Source organism: Dermacentor silvarum, chromosome 1 (assembly GCF_013339745.2).
Source record: "Dermacentor silvarum isolate Dsil-2018 chromosome 1, BIME_Dsil_1.4, whole genome shotgun sequence".
Taxonomy (NCBI): domain Eukaryota; kingdom Metazoa; phylum Arthropoda; class Arachnida; order Ixodida; family Ixodidae; genus Dermacentor; species Dermacentor silvarum.
The window spans coordinates 190,708,898-190,731,287 of NC_051154.1; the positions used below are offsets into that span (position 1 = coordinate 190,708,898).

The 22,390-nt window shown below is 47.1% G+C and overlaps 1 protein-coding gene across 4 annotated transcripts in view; it reads left to right on the forward strand.

Annotated features, from left to right (window-relative positions):
• LOC119436549 (E3 ubiquitin-protein ligase UBR4-like) overlaps positions 1-22,390 on the forward strand; it is a 465,665-nt gene that overhangs the window by 190,385 nt on the left and 252,890 nt on the right. For all 4 annotated transcript variants that reach the window (XM_037703422.2, XM_037703424.2, XM_037703425.2 and 1 more), the window contains 4 exons: positions 1,537-3,484; positions 3,731-3,760; positions 15,914-16,084; positions 17,249-17,431. In XM_037703422.2, coding sequence (XP_037559350.1) covers positions 1,537-3,484; positions 3,731-3,760; positions 15,914-16,084; positions 17,249-17,431 — 2,332 coding nt within the window. The remainder of the gene's footprint in view (positions 1-1,536; positions 3,485-3,730; positions 3,761-15,913; positions 16,085-17,248; positions 17,432-22,390) is intronic.

Below are 22,390 nucleotides of genomic sequence, written 5' to 3' on the forward strand. Positions count from 1 at the left end.
CGACATTGAGCGGTCTCTCCTAAGCATTTACTCTATGGCGGTGCTGGCGCAATGCTGGTCGGAGGCGCCGCCACGTGATTTGGTTCGAATTAACGAGATTCGACTGTAAATTGAATGCAAATGTTCTAGCCGCATTCCTCGACTGTCTCATATGCGTGGCGGCTCGGTGCACATGTTTTGCATATGTGCGGGCCTTGAAAATTGTTGCTTTGGTTATAGTGCGGTACAGTAAAAGCTCGATGATACGATCACGGCTAATACGAATTTCCGGATGATACGAATTTTTCTGTGGTCCCGGCCGAGCCCCATTACTTTGCAACGTGCTAGAGAACGGTTGTTACGAATCGATTTTCAGCCTGCATCGGTTGATATGAATAAACGCCGCCCCACCGACTGCCGCGAAAGAGAACAGCGCGCAGTCACGCGCTTTCTCTCCTTCTCTTTTGGTGCGGAGGCGCGGCGCCGGACAGCGATGTGCCGATGTCTCAGCCACGCGGATAAAATGGCAGTGAACCCTTCTCCTCTATTTTCTAGTCACATGTTTACCTTGCACGCTGCAGCAGCGCAGAGGGAAGCAGCGGCGGAGGCACAGTCGGGCCAACGAAACTGCCACGTCCGCAAACGCTCGCTTCCCGATAACGGCAGAAAACGAAACTTCAGGGGGCGGCTAAAATAAGCGGGCGCCAGCACGGCGGCGGGCGCGCACAGAGATGTGCGCACGGAGTCGAAGGTGAGAAAGCTACGAGGGAGTTGAGAGGGAGGGCGAGGGGAGCCACCGAAGCGTCGGAGTTGACACCGCCAAATCCGCTTACCTGCCGCCCTCCTCCCTCACCGTCGACGGTCTCCGCGCGCACCCGTGTGCCGGCGCTGCCCGCTCGCTCCCTGAAGCTTCGTTTTCTGTCGTTATCAGGAAGCGACCGTTAGCCGGCGTGGGCAGTATCGTGGCCCGCGCTTGCTATGCGCTTGCGCGCCGCGATATTTCACGACTCGCACCGTTCGTGCATCGTGCTATGAGGCACGAATACTTCAAAAATACGTCTTTTTAATTCGAACAAATTTTCGGGCCCCTTCGAGTTCGAATTATCGAGATTCGACAGTAGTTTTAATTGTGTTTCGATGATACGAATTTCGGCTAATACGAATATTTTTCGTGACCCCGTGAGATTCGTATCATCGAGCTTTTACTGTACCGCTTATAGTGCGGATATTCGCGACTCCGGCGACTTACGTTATAAGCTGTCTACACTGTACTATCCACCAGGAATGCCCTGGGACTTCGAGAAATGTTTTTTCTACTGAAACTTTAAAACCTCAAATTAACGAAATGAGCAATGTAATGAAGTTTTCCGCTGCAAGCACAACTTCGTTATACCGAGGTCAACTGTATTTAGGTGCAGTTTGGAATGATAATTGCATTTTTGTAGATCACCCTTGTTAAGACAAACATATTTTGATGAACTGCATTTGAGAGCTCCTATTCCTAACTTCCTGCTTTTCTTGCCCCCCCCCCCCCCGTCTCTTCTTGTTTCTTTAAAGGTGGGGTCTTCTGCTTCAGGCCATAGAGTTGTCACCAACAGGGCGCTCGGAAACAAGCCTGCGTGCTATGGATGTCGTGCTGCGAATGACCTCGCGACGCTGCTCTCAGGTGTCCAGCACCGTTGCTGCCATTGTGTCGCATCTGCCACCGCAAGTGGACAGCACCCTTGATTTCTGGAATGCAATGGCAGTGAATGTCTGCAACTGGAGAAATGACTTTGCCAATGACAGCCTTCCATCAGAGAGCTACATTGCAGCTGTGCAGGTTGCTCATTTCTCCCCTTTGTCCGCAAACTCCACATTCCTGATCAACTCCAGCTTGAAGCGCATACTTCAGTGCATTGTACGCTTTGCTCAAGATGTCTACAGCTGGTCTGCGGAAGGCAAATTTTCTAATGACCTTTTGCGGGCCATGCTGCCGCTGCTTCTAGACGCTACCACAGAGTCACAGACTGACTTTGTAATGCTGGCTCTTGAAGGCATCATTGGGTCATCAGACACGGAAGAGTTTGCACAACATGTTTATGAAGAGATGCTGGCAAACTGTTATGAGCTGGTTATCAATTATTCTCATAAGGAAAGTGAACTCAACGAATTAGTGTTTCATGAGTGCCTAAAGTTTATGGAGAGCCTCTTGGACAAGCAGCCTGGCAAAAAAGCCCTGGAAAAATTTTTTTGTGATAAAGACATCTGGAATATCTTCTTGTCTGCAGCAGAAGGAAACCTAAGTCCTGCATATGGAACTCGCGTTCTCAAGTTTTTCAGCAAGCTTTTCACGCAAATTGACAAGAATCCAGGGGACCCAAGCCTTGAAAGGTTAAATGCAACACTCTCCAGAATGAATCGGTTGAATGAACTAGATTTGAAATCTCTCCAGAATTGGCTGAGCAAAGTTGTAACTGGTTCCAAGGGAGCAAACTTCAGTGAGGATTGTAGTCCTGTTCAAGAAAACCGGCTTCTGCTTCAGAACCTGACAACTTATATTGTCAAAGAAAACAACAAGGTGTCAACTCAAGTGGCTGGATCTTTCTTAACTGCACTGATTGAGATTGGAACCCAGCTTCTGTCTCCAGCATCCGAAGGCATTGGCTTCTCTGACCTCATGGTTGTCATGTCCACTTTGGCTAGCGCAGGTTCTGGCTGTGGCCATCTGCAGCTTTTCAGGGCAGCAACAGAGTGGCTTGAGACCTGCAAGAAGTATTTGTCCCAGAAGGATGTGCTCGAGAAACTGGAGGACAATATCAGTAGTGGGCGGCACCAGGTCATTATGAACTCTGCTTGCTACTTACTATCATACGTAGCTGACTTAGTGGGCTCTCTCAAGCTTCTTGCTGAGAGACCGCTCATTGTTGGCCGGTGTGGAGCTGCCAGCCCACCACTGGATGGGGATGCACAACACCCAGAAGCGGACTCAGATTGGGCTGATGAGCTAGGCCCTGAGGATGATGAATCTGGTGGTGAGGATTCTGATGAAGACTCTCTTTGCAACAAGCTGTGCACTTTCACGATGACCCAGAAAGAATTCATGAATCAGCACTGGTACCACTGCCACACATGCCGTATGGTGGATGGTGTAGGTGTATGCACCATCTGTGCAAAGGTGTGCCACAAGGACCATGATGTCACATATGCCAAGTTTGGCTCCTTCTTCTGTGACTGTGGTGCCAAAGAAGATGGCAGCTGCCAGGCTCTAGTCAAACGCAACCCACAGATATCATCAGATACGGGCCCTGTGTCTGCATCTACGACAGCAGCATTTTCACTTCCGTCAGAGAATGTGCTGCCCAGCTCAATACGTCGTAGGGTCTCATCACCTGTCCAAGGCCCTGGCTCTGGAGCTGGTTCAAGTGCTCTTGATGCCCGCCCACCTGTGGGTACATCAGCAGACTCTAAAAAGGCTACTGAAGAGACTCTGAAACACCGGCAGCAGATGGCAAAGAAGTTGGAGGTAAGATGCATTCAAGCACAGAATATTCTTCTGTATTGTGATTTCGCAGAGCATTGTTATATATCTTGTATGGTGTACTAGCTCTGCTTCTTTATATTGAACCTTCGTGTTATAGCGCAGTGTCAGTACCCCAGTGGAGCTAAACAAGGCAGCTAAGCCTGTCTTGCACATGCTTTATAATAAAATATTATTGCTTTAACAATTGAATTATTTTAAATAAACCCGCTGAAATTTGTTTCTTTCCAGGCATTTCGAGGAGCCCTTGTTGAGCACATGGTAAGTCTTCCTATCCCGTATTTATAGCCATTTTGTTTGCACTAGTTCTCTGTGAAAGTTGTTTGCAAGTTGTAAAAGTAAATTAGTAGGATGAAAAATTTCAGTGCCAACACCATAGGTTTAGTGCTGGGAGGCACTGATGTGCCATAGTTTCTTGGGCAACCTTGACAGCATATTGGCCAGCAGCAATTCCTTTCCTGGAACAAATTGAAGTGAATAATCATGCTTCAACAAGCGTAAAAAAAAAAGTCACAGGCCTGCGCGGCACACGCAGCACAGTCGCAGCGTAAGCAGGTTCAGCGGCGCAAGATTAGCTCCAATTTCGGCACCACGCACAACAAGGTCTTCGCGGCAAAGTGTCTTCGCATCGATTATGACGAGAATGATCTGAACTGTCCAGCCGGCGTCGGCGGCGAGCTGCGGCTTCTAATGCTCTCTGCACAGCAGTCTCCTGAGCCCGATGATGCCTGGTTGTAGCCGCGCACGTAGCTCTACGATTCACTTCTTCAGCAGCGGTTCGTACCTTGCAAGGAGACGTCATAACGTAGAGGTGCCCAGAATACGTGGCGCACAGCTAACATCGGGATAGCGTTGATTGCGCGCCTCGTCTGAATCGCATCTCGTCGCACGCGGTGGTTGCAGGCACGTTAACTAGATGGCGCCAACATACTGGCGGAGGCTCGGGTCGTCTGCGCTGCGTGCCTGCCTGTGCGCGCAGGCGCAGAGGCGTAGGGCGCGTAGAAAGGGAATTTTTCTTCCGCGTGATAGCAAGCGCTTGCGTGGCTCAGTGGTAAAGTATCCGACTAACACACAGCAGGCCTGGGTTCGATCCCGGCGGAGAGCAGGTACTTTTTTTTCGCATTTCCAGCAATAGCGGCTACGGGGCGGCGGCGGCATCATCGCGACCAGAAACGGCTATTGGAATGAGCCCATAACAGCTTTCGCTGTAAAACATTGAAGCCTTAGTGGCATATCGCCAATTCCTTTCGACGCAATCCGCCTTTTGCATTTCCCGAGTGCGCATGCGCTGTACCCTAGCGGCGAGTGGCGAAAATGTTTTGTATGGCGTCGGTGGTTCATGCAGCTGACGATGCACGCTTGTGCAATAGCGCGTGCAGCCTGTAGCATAGTCGACAAGGACACAAACTTGTATATTGTCGGCACAGTGCCAACGACGCAGTATTTCCACGGTGTTTCTGTAGATACTTCAGCTGTTCACAACTATATTCGGTTAATGTCCGGTACAACACAGTATATGCCGACACGACACCGATATCTATAAGAAGTCGACCTCACACAGGTGCCAACATTTGGCCGGCTGTAGTTGGCAGACTGTGTCAGTCGGAGGCCTATATTGTCAGTATGACGAAGAAGTGACCGATGACAGCTAGTCATCGTATAGTGTGATAGGCTTCCATGCCAACGCCTACGACAAAACCAGTGTGCTGATCGCCGTGCGAGCGGCCACCGATTGAGAACATTGCACCGCCAACACGAATGTCGCAATGACTGCGCTTGTGTATGCATTTATTGACACTCAAATTGAGTTTACGCGTGCTTCCTAAGCTTAAATTCACGATTTCCAGCCCTCCACATCGAATTTGAGGTGGTGTCGATCTCGTTCAGCGCTTCATTAGACCTAACACAGCCTACGAGATCGTCGGCTACCGGCAGACTTGAAATATAGACGAAGGAAACTGTTTTTATAGTTCGGTCCTGATCATACCGGCTTGATGTGAACCACGTGTAGCATAGTACGATGCACACACAAACAGTGGGAAGCGGCGACAGGGTGCAGTGCCAACACCACGGTACATCACCGTTCTTGATCGAAGGCTGTCAGTCGCACTCGCCAGCTCTTCCATGAACGAAGTGCAACTACGTAGATTGGTAGATCTGTGTGCATTGTTATCCTGCCAATTAGTTACCGAAAACACAATTTGCTTCTTGTTCTAAACAGGCATCAAGTGATGGCCCTTTCGATACTGCAGCGTAAGTAACATCGCTCGTTGCCACGCGAGTACAGCAGGTATCGGCGCTTTCGATGTGCCCATGACGCTCATACCTTCTCGTCTCCATGTGATACAACGCTTCTAATATGCGCATGAGAAGTGTTCATATATGCTTTCAGCATTTCGTCATTATTTCGTGTGAGCGGTGCATGATTTCTACTCTGCTTGAAGCGAACAACGAGCTGTGGCCGTACACGTGCCGATGTAAACAAATGCACCGTTCTTGTGTTGCATAAATACCCTGCGCACAGTATCGCCCCTTCAAAGAGCTATGACCACTATGGTCAAGACTGAGCTATAAAAGCAATTTTTATGATCCTATCAGCTTATGTTCAGTGCAGGTTGGCAAATGCATGAACTCGGCTGCTGCGATACGGCTAACCTCCGCTGAGCGGAATCGATCCCAGCTTGAACTTGATGTGGGCGGCTGGTGAGTCTTCAGGTTCGTGCATTTCAACTTCCGAAGCATGTTTGGATTCATATTGCGTACGACTAAATAGGAAAAATACGAATTCAAGCGTAGGCGCTGTGGCAATCGTGTTACGGTGCGATGTATTCGTTCAGAGGCACATCGCACGGTGACCTTTTTTTTTTTTTCGGCGTAGCTGCACGAAATCTCATCATCATATTTCGACGACTTGCGGAGTCGCACCAGAGTCGTTGCTGGCCTCGGCGCCCTGTCAAGGAAGCGGCCAGTCACACAAAACGAAAATTACGACTGCCAAATGCACAAAACCATTTCAGTTCTGTCACGAATTTCGGCGCTGCAGAAATGGACAGAGACAGAAAGCAAATATGTAGAAGAACATTTATCTCAAACAGAAAAATTGTAATGAAGAAAAACAAACAGCACACACGACACACTCCAAAAACTAGCTATACAAATAAGTGAACAAACAAGCCTTCACTACATATTAGTCCTCCGCTCGACTAACTCACGCGAAGTCACAAACAAAGGAACGTTCTGACCGTCGCCAGTCGTGTCTGACTCCGGCTTAGCGTGGCAAAAGACGTTGGCCTGCGTGGTTCCAACGCAGCATGAGCGTCAACCTCCGTCGAAAGCGATGATGTTGCGTTCTTGCACCAAGACCCGTGTGGCACAGGTCGCCGTCTGGGCCAGTTGGCCTTTGTGCCGCTGACGTGGCCTTGGCGATTGCTTTCGTGGCACAGGACAGCAACCGGTTACGGCAGCGTGGGGCTGGACCAGGGCCGCGGAACACAGCCATGGCGACACAGTCGGGGCTCAGGAGCTGGCGTTGTCGCTGGCCAACTCACGAAAGTTCTGTCTCCAGTCTCCGGTCTGTGGTCCCCGAAGCTGCTGCCTCCCGTCTCCAGAGCACAGCTGGAGATGCAACTGCTTCTCGACGTCAGCAATGCTAGCTCATCTCCGCCTGCGTCTCCTTTTTCTTCATTTCTTGTTTTTTCTCTCGCGCTTCACGTGCTTCTCGCCTGTGGGTCCCTTCTCTGTTTCTTTGGCCAGCGTCTTCGTCTTTTTCACATTATCACATGTCTTGCCGGTGACAAGTTTGCTTCTTGCAGCGTGCCTCTGAGTCCTGCGGCGCGCCGACGCCGTACATTTTGTTTCTCGCTGAGCCCGCTAGGTGGCACTACAGTGCAATGCAAAAGGCGGATTGCTAGGGGTGAGCGGTGGTCCGTCTCGACAATAATTATTCGGCCGTAAACAAAATAGGGAAATTTTTCATGCCCAAATGTTATCCCCATTGCTTCTTTTTCTATTTGCGAGTACCTTTGCTCCGTCTCAGTCATGATACGTGATGTGTAGGCGACAGGTCACCAGCTATCTCCATGACGCCGCAACAGTCCTACCCCTAGCCCATTTTATTGCGATAGCAATTATATGGACACTCCAAAGCAGATTTCTGCCGTTGCCGTCGCCGTCACCGTGAGGTTCCGTATGACGTCAAAGGCGATGAAATTGTCGCCACGCGCCGAACGCTGTATGTGGGAGAGAAAGGGCGCGAGGGACGCGCGCTTTCACAGGGAGTGAACGCACGGCGGAGAACAAACGCACGTTCGGCGCCATGCTCCCTTAAGGGCTGGAGAATTCAGCGTCTCTTTCCTCCTTTACAAACACCATATATGTAGAGCAAATGCGACTTCTTCAGACACGCGAAAGGCCGTGGGGGGGGAAGGGAAGGGAGGCGACGTTTAGCTGCGGCACAAAATGCCTATTTATAAAAAAGATGAGGCGAGAAGGTGGTAAAGACTTCCGACGCTGCTCGACGAGTGTCCCGTTCTGATCTCGTCGAAAACCTCCGAGCCGCCCCCAGAGGCTCCGGCAACAGTCACCAACGCCGCGCGCATTTTGTGCGAATGCGGGCAAAACGCCAACGGCGTCGACAACAGTTCTGTGTGTTGCCGGTGCTGCTGCATGTCCAAGTTTGTACAGCTGATAAAACTGCTATCCTTACTCCGTATAGCTCTCTACAAATTTGCTATCGCAATTGATGCTTCGCCTTTCGGGTGAAACAGCGACACCTTTTTCGATGCGTCTGAGCTGATTTTTGTTTCCTTAGCAAGATCAAAAGTTGCCAGCACAGGTGTGCTGCTTAAAATTGTGCAAATAGTAGCCCATTCGGCGGCATGCTTGTCTTTTTTTATAAACCTCGCAACAACTTGGTCTTTTCAGCAAGATGAGGAGTATACTTCCCGAAATAATTGGCCACACCAAGCATTCGCTGAACCGCCGTCTTCTCAACCAGGCTCGGCATTTCGCCGATTGATGCAATGAATGCGGGATTCGGTTTTATCCCGTCTTGGCTGATAATGTCACCCAGGAACTCAACCTCGTTTGGTTGCATTGAACGTCAATCCTGCCTGCTTTGCTAGTTCCAGTGCCCCATAAAAGCGCTTGTCATGTTCTTCCCGGGTGGCGCCCCATACCAAGACGTCATCACACGTGCACGCCTGGTGTTCGATCAAAAATCAAGCTCAACGTCTTCTGAAACACTTGTGGCGCTGAAGCGATCCCAAACGGCAGTCTTAGAAAACGGTAACGCCTAAAAGGTGTAGCAAATGTCCAAATGGTTGATGTGGCCGGATCCAACGGAACCTGATGAAACCCTGAGTTGCATCAAGGCATGAGAAGTATTTAGCGCCTGCAAGTTCTGCCTCAGTATCGTCTCGTTTCGGCATCTGATAGTGCTCTTGCTTCAGGCACTTGTTAATGTTTCTAGGGTCCATACAGACGCGGAGTTTGCCATCTTTTTTTCGGACAATGACCAGCAGACTCACCCAATCTGTTGGCTCATTGACTCATTGAATGATGTTGGCCTCTTCTATGCGCTGCAGCTCCTCTCGCAGTGGTTCTTGCAGTGCCAAGGGGACACATTACGCCTTTTGTATTACTGGGATGGCATCTTCACGCAGAACCGTCCAGTATGGGCGGGCTACACAGTCGGTACCTTGAAAAAGGTGCGAGAATTCGTGTGGTAATTTGTCAGAATTTTTGATATCCACTGCATCGACCGAACGAACCTCAATCCCATCGCCTCCATTGCCTGTAGTCCATGTATCGCCTGTTTGCCCTTCTTCACTATGAAGAATGTGAAGGTGCTGGACGTCATTTCGTTCATGACCACTGGTAGGGTCGCCACGCCAAAGTGTTTAATTACATCTCCACTGTAGGACCGAAGAATGGAGCTGCATGGTTTCAGTTCTGTCTGTGCTTTGCATTTGCGAAAGACAGAATAAGGCAGCAAGTTTGCCTGGGACCCAGTGTCTACCTTCAAAGCAACATTCTGGTTTGCCACTTTGGCTGCAGCTGTCCAGTCAGCCGTCCTTTCGACCGTGCACACCCTGACATTGAGGATGTCGAAGTTTTCCTCGTTGTGAACTACTGCACTGACTGCAGGCTCTTTCTGGCAGCAGGTCGCGAAATGATTAGCCCCTTTGCACGCACAACATGTCTTCCCGAATGCCAGACATTTGTTCCGCTCGTGCGTTCGGTTGCACGTGCCACATCTGAACCGGTGACGTTTCACTGACGCCACATGTCGTTCAGTTTAGCTCCACATCTCACTTTCGATAACAGACACATCAGCAGCTTTGCAGATCTGTTCTGCTTTTAGCAGCGTGAGGTCTTTCACTTTGAGCATTTTCTCACGTAACCAGATTATTTCTGCCGAATCCAAGCTGGTCACGGATTATCGAGTCGCTCAATGTTGAGAAGTTGCAGCTCTGGGCAAGCTTCCGCAGTTCGCGTAGAAATTGTTCAAACGGTTCTCCTTCTGCTTGACTCCTTGAACGAAATGCGTACCTCTCGTAGGCTTCATTCTGCTGCTCCTGACACGCTTCATACTTGCTCACAACCATTGCCTAATCATCTTTGCTTTCTTCCGCTGTAAAAGTGAAGTTGTTAAAAACCTCAAGAGCATCATCCCCAGCCACACTCAGCAGCAATGCCGTCTTAGCAGCTTCCGTCCTTGATTCGTTACCTTCAGGAAGAACTCAAACTTCTGTTTCAACAACGGCCACTTGTTTGCGATGTTCCCGGGCAGAAGTAGCTGGTCGAGCTGCTTCAGTAGCTCCATTTGTCCTGACGTGTTGGTGCGACACCCCTTCATTTGTTCAAGTGACTGCTTGAAAGGCCAACGGTTGGCCCACCTCTGACACCAAGTAACAGTCAGCTGATGCAGGAACAGAAAAGAACCTTTATTAATACAAGCTGTTTGTTTATATAGAGTCTGGCCCCTGCAGGCACGTGTTGGCATCAACAGCAGAAATCAGTGTGGGGTGGGGCTGGTACGAACAGCGCATGCATATCTTGTACGATACACCACGGGAGTATGTATCAACAGAATAGCAAGTACGCTCTGAGTATACAACGCGGCACAGATGAACACATCTTGAGGGACATTCTGCCTTCTTATTGGCTGAGGAGTCCTGCAGCTTCCACAGTGCTGCAAGGAACTACACTCAGATAAAGTATAGGTACTGCACGCCATAAACGGCGTCTTGACGTAAATGAAGTGTCAGGCACACAGAAGTCTCTTATTTTTTAATGCAAATGGTCGCAAGTCACCAGCGCTGCAGAGTGGTTTTCGATTTTCGATATACCAATCATAGTGCTAAGCCTAATGTTGCGCAATTTTGCGCAACAGCGTTTGTGAGCATAAATGAAAAGTGCTAAGCACGGACACCATGAGCCCACAAATCGCACCATGATGAGTCTTGTGCGCCACTGCCACGTGGGTCTCTCGCACAGACTACCGAAAGGCGCATGGGGTGTGCAATGGCTTCATTAAACTAACATGCAATACAAAATTCCTTCCCTAAATCGAGAAATTATAGAAGTGAACGGGGAAAAGCAGGATCAGGTCGGATTCGTTCTGACTGCTCAAGGAACCCTAAAAGGACGTTCGTCGAGCCCCTGTGTTCTGTGGAACCGAGTTTGAGAACCCCTGTGGCTGACATGTGTGACATGCATTTCAACTATGGAAGGCAATGCTTTTTGGATGGATGGATGGATGGATGGATGGATGAAAAAACTTTATTGTGGTCCATTTGGTCGCGCTTGTTTCCTAGCCCGAAGCGGGCCGCTCCCATGTATCGGCCCCTTCGCGGACCTGTTGGACTGCCCATAGCTGTTCATCTAATGTGAGACTGCGTAGAGCTGCGTCCCACCGCTCTTCAATGTTGTCCTTGTCGCTGCATAACGCGGAGCAACACCAGACCATATGACTACATATAATTTCCGCTCTACATGTAATTCTACATGTAATTTCCGCTCCAAAAAGCATGCTTTTTGGAGCGAAGTAAATTATATGTAGGAATACTCACACAAAAGGCCATTTGTCGTAAATGGTCTTAGTTTGTGGGGTCTCACACGTGCTCTTGGGACAAAGGAACGACAACACAGTAGTGTAAACAATCAAAAGGGCATTTATTGCACCTTTCATACACTCATACATGCTAGCTGAATTACTATACATAGAGCATTCACATGGGCGCACGACAAATCGGGAAAGTCCAACTCACCGCGACCGGATAGCGAGTGAATATGTTCGCCCCATGCTATGACACCATCACCTAGTCGTTCACGTGTACAGTCACGCGAACGGTGGCATGTCCGAACGATCTGTGTTCGTCCATACCGGTGCCCTGCTCCTAGCCACCCGAGACGGGTCTCGCAAAGCATGGATCGGCACATGCGCAGGACGTTTGCATCGCTCACTGACCCCAACCCGAAGAGGAACAGCCTTCATCCTTTTTCGCCCACGTAACCCCCTGCTGTCAGGTGGCGTTAGCAGCACAACACTAGCACTATCTTTCGTAATATGCTGCAACTTGTGGGGGTCTTCCCCAACCCGTAGCGCGTATAATCGCAGCTACGTAGGGTTCGGGCAAATAAGGCAACAAGCGAGTCAACTCAACAACGTTTATTGCTGCGGGCAATGAAACACTTGCAGAGGGAAGTCCGCTATGTATAATAAGTAATAAATAGTCTTGCCTCATCGCGTGTGATAGTCACGCAAGCGAGGTCACTCACGGGTTGCAGCGGGTATATCCGTAGGGCACGGTGTAAGAGGCAACTTAGGTGAGCGAGCGCGGTCGGTGGGCGCGCTGCGGTAATGTTCTGCTTCCAGATAGCGCCCGACAGATGGCGCGAGAAACTGATGCCCTTTGGCTCTGCCTCCCGCATGCCCTGTGCCTGCGTCCCGTTCACGGTGTAGAACCGCTCTGCCGAGGGCAACAAAATTTTCCTACGTTCACACTTGGTCTCGAAGCAGGCGGAAGCGGCAAAAACTTCGAAAAATCCGCCCGCCTAGGCGGCAAAGCAGGCGGAAAACCAGGCGGCGAGCAAAATCGGTCTCAGATTGATTTTTTCGCCATGGCGAAGCGGAAACGCGCCGGAAAGTCTTTCCGCTCGACCAGAAGCTCGACCAGTCGCGGGGCGCTTTTTTCGTTGCGCGGTGCTTTTCTCGTCGCGACAATAGATTGGGAGCATAGGTCTCACGTAGGACGCGCAGGCTTCGGCGAGCCCCAACACAAGGGCCAGCCTGGGTTTTAGCTTTGGTGTACTGGAGGCGCCGCCAATAATACGAAATGAGGAAATGTTATTACAACCTGTAAATAAAACCTATTAAAGAAATATAATCACACCTAGCCACCAACCTGTGACTCAGCGCTACTGTGCCCGTGTGAGGAGAGTTACGGAACGCCAATGAGGAATTTACCGAAGGTCGCAGATGACACGCGAAGTTGCGCGAAATGAACTTTTGATGACGGGTGGGACAATGAATGAACGTACCGCTCAAAATGGTGCGATAATGAGCGCCACCACGCCGACAAACGTACGCAGACTAGATGGATGTGGGTGAAAGCGGCCGCGGCGGTAGCAAAACAAATGTGAACAACTTGGATATTCGCGGAAAAGATTTTCCGGCCGCTTAGGGCTTTCCGCCCGCTTGCCGCCTTCCAAGTGTGAATGTACACTGCGCTGTCAAAGACCTACGAGTGGCTTGTACGTATTGTGAGGCCTAGTCAATGAATTATTGTTCATAATGGGTTGCCCAAATTGCAATCCACGTGCAGTGAGAAACAAATTAGGTTGAGGAACAATTGCCGACGTGTGGTTCACTTTGGCTGGAGACTGCATATAACTGATTAATTTTTCTTAACGTAAGCCGAATCCTGAGCAATACGTTGGAATTGACATTAAGTTACAGGATCATGGAACAGCTTCTGGTGCGACCGCGCTCTGTCGCAATCGCGTGATTATACAAGTTAACTTTTTTTTTTGTTTCTTTTTTTTTTAATGACGTATGTGATGTTTTTTCATCAACTTTACCTGACAAAACACGGCGCGCAGCAACAACGTGCCATGAACAAAGCTGCAATCGGTTAGTGCTGTCTGAGAGCGCGAAGCGAGTGGGCGGGCACCAGTTTCTGGCGCCCTCTCTTGACGAGCGGAGAAAGAACTCTAAGCCTGCCGCAGTGGCTCTCGCCTAGCGCGTGCCGTTCAGTCACCTAAGCTACTTCTTACCTTGCCATAGGGGCAGGTCAGGTGTAGCGAGGTCAGAGAGCCCCGGGGGTCTCTCAGTCACGCTCTTTTCTACCTTTTTACCTTTTCGCGAGGGGAATGTCCTCCTCGCCCGTCGAATACTTTCCCTCTTCCCGCGCGGGTACGTGCGTCGCGAGAGGCGAGCGAGAACCGGGAGAGGGCAAAGTGCATCTCTCCCGTGTCCGCCCGGCTCCCGCCGCGTGCGCTACGTGCGCAAGTGACGGCGAGTGCCCGCGGGAGAAGGTGGCAGCGTGTGCTCCCCACAAACTCTGCGCCGTAAAGCTACACGGCGAAGCCAGATTACAGGAGACGGGAGCCTTGCGGGGAAAACAACATCAGGGGACGCATGAGAGTCGCGCATCCCTACAAGTTCATTGTCGAACTCCTGCAAACCGATATGTGGGTGCTTATGCTGATACTATGCTCCAAAGCTGGACAAAAAACTTCTACAGAGTATTCCTGTACAAATGACTGAAGTAGGTGCTATAGTTCCATGTTTACCTGAGCGAAAAGAGAGTTGGTACCTCATGGCACATCCACGCTACACCCACCATGAAGTGTGATTACGGAGTTGAAATGCAGAAACTCTCGTGTACTTAAATTTAGGTGCATGTGAAAGAACTCAAGTGGTGGTCAAAATTAATCCAGGAGTCCCCCACTACAACATGCTTCATAATCAGATCATGGTATTGGCACGTAAAAACCTAGCTTATTTTTTTTTTCCCCTCTGTTAGCACTACCATTTCTTGTAACTGCAGAACTATGACAAACCAGTTACCACTGGCAGCATGTTATGCAGGAAAAACATGTCGGAAAACATAATACAACCTTATGTTTCCACATTTTATGGCTTCTTCATTAACGCCACACGTCATCTGCCCAGTTATACTTGCAATAACTTACATCTTTGTGTATGATGGCGCTGTAAAATAGGAATTTGAAATACATTTAATTGTGGAGTGCCATCTTCAGGTGACGCTGGCTGGGCATGTTTGAGGGACATTATCTTTTTTTTCTTTCATTTTTTTTTTAATATAAAAAGTATGTATACAAATGTGCAATTGTTCTGCATGATACTCACCACTGTGGCTCAGTGGCTGTGGCCATTAAGCTGCAGTTTTATATTATAAATGCTTATGCTTTAGGTGTTATGGTAGTTTTGCAAAAAAAAAGCCATTGGCAGATACTGGTAGTTTTTTCCCCAGAAATTTCTGTTCCAGAATTGAAAATTTGTTTAATCTCTCATCAAAATAAAATTCGTCCTAAACATCATTTAAGATTTCACAGTCAAAATCACTTGTGTGTTGCAATAATTGCACTTATTGATAGACTTTCATAATACATGATAATTTCGTAATTCATAAATTCATAATTTCATGATACACGTGACAGCCAAGTGCATTAGACATATGCAATTTTCCTCAATACATACAGCATTTGTTTTTTGTAATATTGTTACTTGGAAGCTTGATCAATATCTTTGATCACATATTAGATCTTCAAAACAACAAAACACAGGTTTGATGGTATTGTGTTTATAGTACCTGGTCAAGTCAACTATTTGTTTTAAGTATTTATGTACTCTAGTAAATATGCCACAGATACAGTATCTGCAAAGTCTGGTGTGTGTGTGTGTGTGTGTGTGTGTGTGTGTGTGTGTGTGTGTGTGTGTGTGTGTGTGTGTGTGTGTGTGTGTGTGTGTGTGTGTGTGTGTGTGTGTGTGTGTGTGTGTGTGTGCACGCGCATCAGGTCACAATGGCTTGCTGGTTTTACAGTTTTCATAACTGTCATTTAAGCTCAAGTCACACATTGTGATAGTCTTTAAATTTTTATTAGCTTAATTGTCGCCTGCTGGTAATCAATCATTTCCTGATATCACTGCTTGTAGCAGTGATATCCTCCACAACACAGTGGCAGTGTGAATACTAAGATATGCACACATGTATAATTACCATGCTTCAAGTGTTCATCTAGTATATATAATTTACTGTTTTGTTTGTGACAAGGTCTTGTCTGATCATTTTGAATTTGATCTCTCATAAACTTGAACCTTTTTTCCTCATATACTTTTTAGTTGTAACAATACCTGAGCAAAGAATATGACCTCTTCTTCAGGTTTCTACAAACCTGGTTGGCACTGTTCTGGAGTTGATCCAGTTTCTCATGCCTGCCATTGTGGAGACATATAACCGAAACTCACCCATTGGCAGCTCAACTCGAGCACAGAAGGCACTTGCTGAGCTCCACACACAAGAAAAGCTGTTTGAACATGTTGACCAGCTTATGGTAAGGCTTGTTTACAGTTTGTTGTTTTTGTTGCCTGTTTACAGTAATAGAACTGTTGCTACATTTGCTCCTAACTGCTATAAAGATTGTTCTTGCTACGTGCTACTATAAAAACCTCCTTTTGGCAATAATTGCACCATGTCTGCTCCAAAGACTCCTGCTGGAAGCCTGGTGGCAATGATGGGAAAACGAAATCAGAGCTTGTACTTTAGCTGCTGTGTAGCCTATGTGGAGTGGCACATTGGTATTTCCGGTTATAAACCTTCTTCGCATATTTAGTAACGAGAACTTTCGAAGTGGTTTGCATTGTCTCCAGCCTCTTGAGTGTGATGGTGCTACTAAGCCACTAACTGCTTGCAGCAGTAAAGGTCACCCATGAGCAATAGCAGCAACTAAATGTGGAGGCATCAGTAGGGAGTGCAAAATGGGAACAAAGCTGCGGTGATTATGATGTGCCTTGAAAAATTCTCAATTGAGGAGAATCTCCCAAATCAAAATCAAATCAGCAGAAAGGATGCTGTACTATACTGAATTCCTCATTTCTGAAGGGATGGAGGCAAAATGTTTCTCTGACATTTAGAAGTGTCAGACACTGTTGCAGGGCCAGAAGAGGTTCTCAGAAGCGTGGAGTCTCTCCAAATTAAGAAATAAAACCATATAGTACTAACTTTGCATGCAAGGTTAGATTCCACCTTCTGTACATAATTCGTCATTTCGTTATTGCCACAGTCTTCTAAACAGCATGCTACATGGTGCATATTAAAACTTTGTAACTCATCACATGCTGTCTTTAATTAACCTTATTTTATAATTGCTTCTAAATGCTAGTGTATACAATTTTTATGCCCAGATAGCTTTTTAACTCTTTTTTGCATGCTGTCCTCTACGGTAGACAAATTTCAGTGATTTTTGGAGAAAGTTTCGGAGATTTTGGAAAACATTCTCTAAAATGTGTTTTGCAAGAACATATTTTTACAAACCAAATTGAATACTGTATGTAGCAGGTCTGTAGGCAGAACATATTGGCATCAGATGAGTCTTTTGCATTAGTACTGTAAATTTATGTAGGAATGAGGAAATTGTGAGGTACTGTAATTTCAAACAAGTATTGCAGTTTTTATATTTTGTATGAGCAACTCATCTAGCATTCTTCTTTCACTGCAGGTGCCAACTCTGGGCTCTCAAGAAGGTGCCTTTGAAAATGTGCGGATGAACTTCTCTGGGGAGCAAGGACAGACCATAAGACAGCTTCTGAGTGCTCACATGATTCGACGAGTAGCCATGTGCTGCCTGGCGTCGCCTCAAGGAAAGCGCCAGCACTTGGCCGTCAGTCATGAAAAGGGAAAGGTTGGCTTTTTGGTTTTACTATTTCTTTTTTCTTTTCTTGATGACCACCATGTTTCGACCCCACTCTCACCTTTCTGTTAAACACTTTCTACTGATGTAAGAGCAGTACTATGAAAGAGCCTTGTATTTATGTCTTAATGGCAGGCAAGACACATTTTTTTATAATCCAGGCTGTCCATCACGTTGGCAGCTGCAGTTACATTATTGTTACATTACTTGTTACTTTATTTCCAGCACAGTACTCTAAATGGCTGTGACTGTGTATGTAATAACTAGAGACAAAATGGCAAAACTTTAGGCAAAATGCACATGCTGTGAGTCCTACCTTATAAGTTTAATATCACCGCCACGCTCTGCCTACTTAATGTCACCGTGGCGCGCAATTCAAATTTGATTTTGGATGTTCACGTACACGAGCACTATTTTAGATTTTAGAGCCTACGACGCGCCAAATGCAGTTGTCCTTAGCGAGCCGCAGTGCACTCAGCCAGTGGACTAGTCGCAGCACCCCGCTGCGGCTGCGCTATCTACGCTATGTAGCAGACCGCAGCTACATGCAACTGCAGCATTTGCTTTGTGCAGGACTTTGCTTGAATGCACGCTGCAGCTCATATGCTCCGGTCTCGCTGTGCTATGTTGTACTGACCGGCTTTGTCCTGCACCAGCTTGACTGATGAATATTAGCCACATCCAACTTGCACATTTTGAAACGCTATCAATAGCTCAATATAAAGCGAAGTCTGTCAAGGCGTTTAACCAGGAGCAGCCACAGGAGTGAGCGCACGCTGCAAGCATGCGTGTGGTCTGACCTTAAGTTTCACGTATTTCGAGGCTAGTTGAGTGGTCAAAACTACCCGAAATTAGCAAGATCCAACGGCTACGACACCAGTAAGCAGGGTGGCCAAATTTGATTCCTACGCAGGCAGCCGCGGCCAAGTGTAAGCCGCCGATAGTCGCTTCTTTCCGAAGTATGTAATTATTATAATAAATTCGAAAGCAGATTTTTGCTCATTTCAGCCTGTTTATTAAACTGCGTCAATAAATATACATAGTAACAATAGGAAGAAGTGCACTGATGCAAAAACCCTTCTTGATTGACGTCAGCTATTTGCCAATAGCAGCCGCATATGGGAATTTGCTATACAGTTAAACCTGCTTATAACGAACCTCCATAGAACGAATTCCTGGATATAATGAAGTTTTTCTATTTCCCGCCGTTACTCCATAGAAGCACATGTATTTGAGACCTCTACGTAACGAAGTGGCAGCGGGAGACTCCCTCGATATAACGAATTTTCCCCTCCAACAACCTAGAGGTTTCGCCCCAAATTTTGTCATTCTTGCGCGAGCAGCAACCGGAAGCACCTTCTCCACCGCGACAAAATGCGAAGCAAGCGCCCGTGTGCGTGCGTGCGTGTGCGAGGCGGGCTTGCATCCCTCGACCCGGCTATCTTGCCGCCGCGGACGTGACCTTTCCCCCTCCCTTCATTTAAACCTGATCCTGCAGCTGGCCTAGCCCGCCAAGCCGGCACTCTCTCCTTTTCCAGTTGATGTTGCCAAGGCACTGGTACACGCTGTGACACATCACACTCGATGAGTGCGGACACGCGCTGTCACACGCTGGCGGCGTGTGGAAGCGCCGCTGGAGAAGCGAGCAAAGTGACCTTCGTGCTGTTGTCTATCGCTTCAACGCAAACTGAGCGCCGAGAACACACAGCACACACAAAGCTACGAGCCACCGACGCACCTACACTGCTAGACTCTGCCCCAACGCAGATTGCTTTCAAGATACGGCCCGCGCGACCGCGCGCGTTATCGTCTCTGGACTTTATACGGAATGTCTATGAGCCAAAACCAATTTTAGGGCCACAACGCATCATAGACACCATCTTTATATAGCAAATCAAATCTTTATATAGCGGATCTCAAGGGCCATACTTTTGCTGGCGGAAACCAAAAATACGTCATAGTTGTCGCCCCCGACACTTTGGGCGGCCAGTGCCATCATCAAGTCACCAAGCCACGCGACATGAAAAGTCAAAATGGCTGCTCGGGCCGGCACGGGGTGGCAGTTCGCAACGTATGATGCGGGAACGGTCCCACAGTTGCGACGCAACAGCGGGGTTACCAATGCATCGGGTTCTATGGGAGCTGTGCCGGGACCGGCCCAAAACGACGTAACAGCCGGGAAAACGAAGCCCCCGGAAACGTAACAGTGGGGTTCTACTGTAACACTATATGACGCTACGACGCCCTCGTGACGCTCGCTCTTCGTTTTTCGATGCCTTGCGCTTGTGCAAAACGACACGCGTCCACGCATCCGGTACCTGGTGTGACATTCCAAGGATGAGTGCTTCGACGAAAACAGAAAACGGATGTGCGTTACACAATTGAGAGCGCGTTAGAACCGAGTAAATACGGTAAGCGTTTCTTTTTCGAATTTTCGTGCCGAACCTGCATATAACGAAATCCTCTTTATAATGAAGTTTTTCGGGAATTTGTCAATTTCGTTATATCCAGGTTTAACTGTATGTATTATGAAATAAAGGGTCCAAAAAAGAGTGAGGCGCAGGCTTCTGTTGAAAAGAGAATGTTTGAGAAAAGGTTAACTTCACACTCTGCTTATGAGCTGCACATGCCTCTCACGACTGCAAAATTTGGCGGAAATGTTCACAGCAGCGTATGCTATCCGTGGACTGTATTTTTTCACCAAGCCCGAAGGGTGCTTCAGAACCCCTTTAAGCACTGTAATAAGTAGGCTTATGCGAATAGTCAATGATTACAATTATTCTATTGAATATTATTCTATTCGATATTCGCTTCAACTTGAATTTCAGTATTCGAAGTTGTTGAAGTATTCAAAACGAACAAATATAACGTTTTCTTACAAGAATATACAAAAACCTGGAAATCTTGAGATGGTGCTTGTTTGTTACTGCTTTCACAACTTTTCTTGTGGTGTCTAGTCCCACTAAATTTCAGATAAATGTTGTAACCTATGCAACTTGCCTTATTCCATTTTATTGAGAAAATAAGGTGAATTTAACAAAACAGGAGTTTAGTAGGCTACTTTCTTTAGAAAATATAATTTATCCTTAGATGCACAGTGGTAGCTCTTATTTATTGAGCGTATACATGCCTAAATAACAGTATTTGGGGCCTATATATGCCTTAAATGACAGCCTTAGTACTAAGACTGTTATAGGCACCTAAAGCAGCATTTCTTAGTGCCCAAAGTTCCGGTTTCTACTACTAATTAACCATGGAGCGTAAGACAATAGACATCAGAGAGACACTAAATAAAAAAATAATTTTGTCTGTATTAGTAAATTACCCTACTACAATATCAATAAAGGCACTTTTATTATGAGAAGAGGCTTGGCAAGCCAGAAAAGGCACAAGAATAGATTTGGGTGGCGACATCACCTTAAATTTCCCTGGCCAGCTCACTGTGATGTCGTGGATATTGAGGGGATCTGCTCATGCCTAGTTATCTTTCCGTACCGCACCCATTGGGCATCATTAGCCCGCTATTGATGATTTGAAACGCCGCTTTCGAGAACTTCCGCGTCACTCATGGACAAACAGCGCCATCGGACGTGAAGGAGGAGAACTATATTTTTGTTTTGGAAGCAGTTCGCTTTTTTCCCGCCAGGTGTTAATTCTTGGAACGCGGTCCGAAGCTTTGCAATCATCAAGTAAAAAGCAAGAATGGCTGCCTCCGAGAGTGGCGCGTGCGCTTCGAAAGATCGCAGATCTCGTGATTCTGCTGCGTCTGCGGCTGATTTTATTGATGGATCGAGCAGCAGCGAGTCTGAGGATGCGGCTTTTTCATCAGACTTTTGACTTTGAGACCGATGATGACGCAAACCAGCCTGGAACATTGGCAACTGCAGCCCGGCACGCCCAACTGTAGTGCTTGCAGTTAACTTCTTTTGCGGAATACCTGTTCAATAAAATTTTTTAATTTTTTGGGAGATAGTGCCTGTTAGACAATACTTTTGTATATCTTATAATCTTCATTATTTTTTTCTCAGTAGATACAAGCGTGTCTTTACAAACTTGGTAAATTTTATCCCACAATCATGATTCTGGCAATTGATATCTTTTTATCACATCTCATTAATAAAGTGTTTATGCGTGACAAATGCATTCATTCTGCTTTTTGTTTATGTATTGCATAAAAGATAGAGTGCAGTAGTTCCCTCAGAAAAACAAATGTGGCGTAACCTACAAAGCACCTATTTTCTCATGATGGTGAAAGAGTTAAAATTTTGTTGATAATGGTGGAGAACATTGTGTTTTAAAATATTCAGAGACTGGACTTCACAAGTTTCATGAACTTTTACTGAGCCACAACTTCCAAAATGTGAAAAATACTTCGGGATCCAGGACGTCACACTGATGCACTGGCACTGTAAAAATAATGAAACTTTGCTCTTCATTTGAACTCCCAGTGCCAACAGTGCAATGCTCTTTTTAGAGCGAGAATGGGCTAATTGTGCCCTTCTATAGTTGCAGATAATCTTCTGGTGCACCACATCAAAAAATGTGAAGCTTTTATAGACGGGATATAAATACCAGAAAAAAAATGATTTTCTACTTAAATGTGCAAAATACATTGTGAGTAAGCATATTCAACAATTTTTTCAGCAATTAGGAGGAAACGCCATGCAGAAAACTGTAATTGGTCTTCACCCCAACTTTGTTTGAAATTTGTACAGACAACACTCATGATATATGAAACGTAGGTGTAAATTTGATTTGCTTCACATCGTGTGGGACACCACTGCAGCCCAAAGGTCCTCGGACCGTGCAAAAAAAAAAACGTAAGGCGTGTGCCAAACTTCTTGTACCTCATCCTTTGTTCTTGCTCTAAATCAAGAAATAGTGTTTGCAGCCTGTGACTCAGTGTTGCCTGAAGGCATTTAGCCAGAAACTTCGTCCTCAATACCGAAA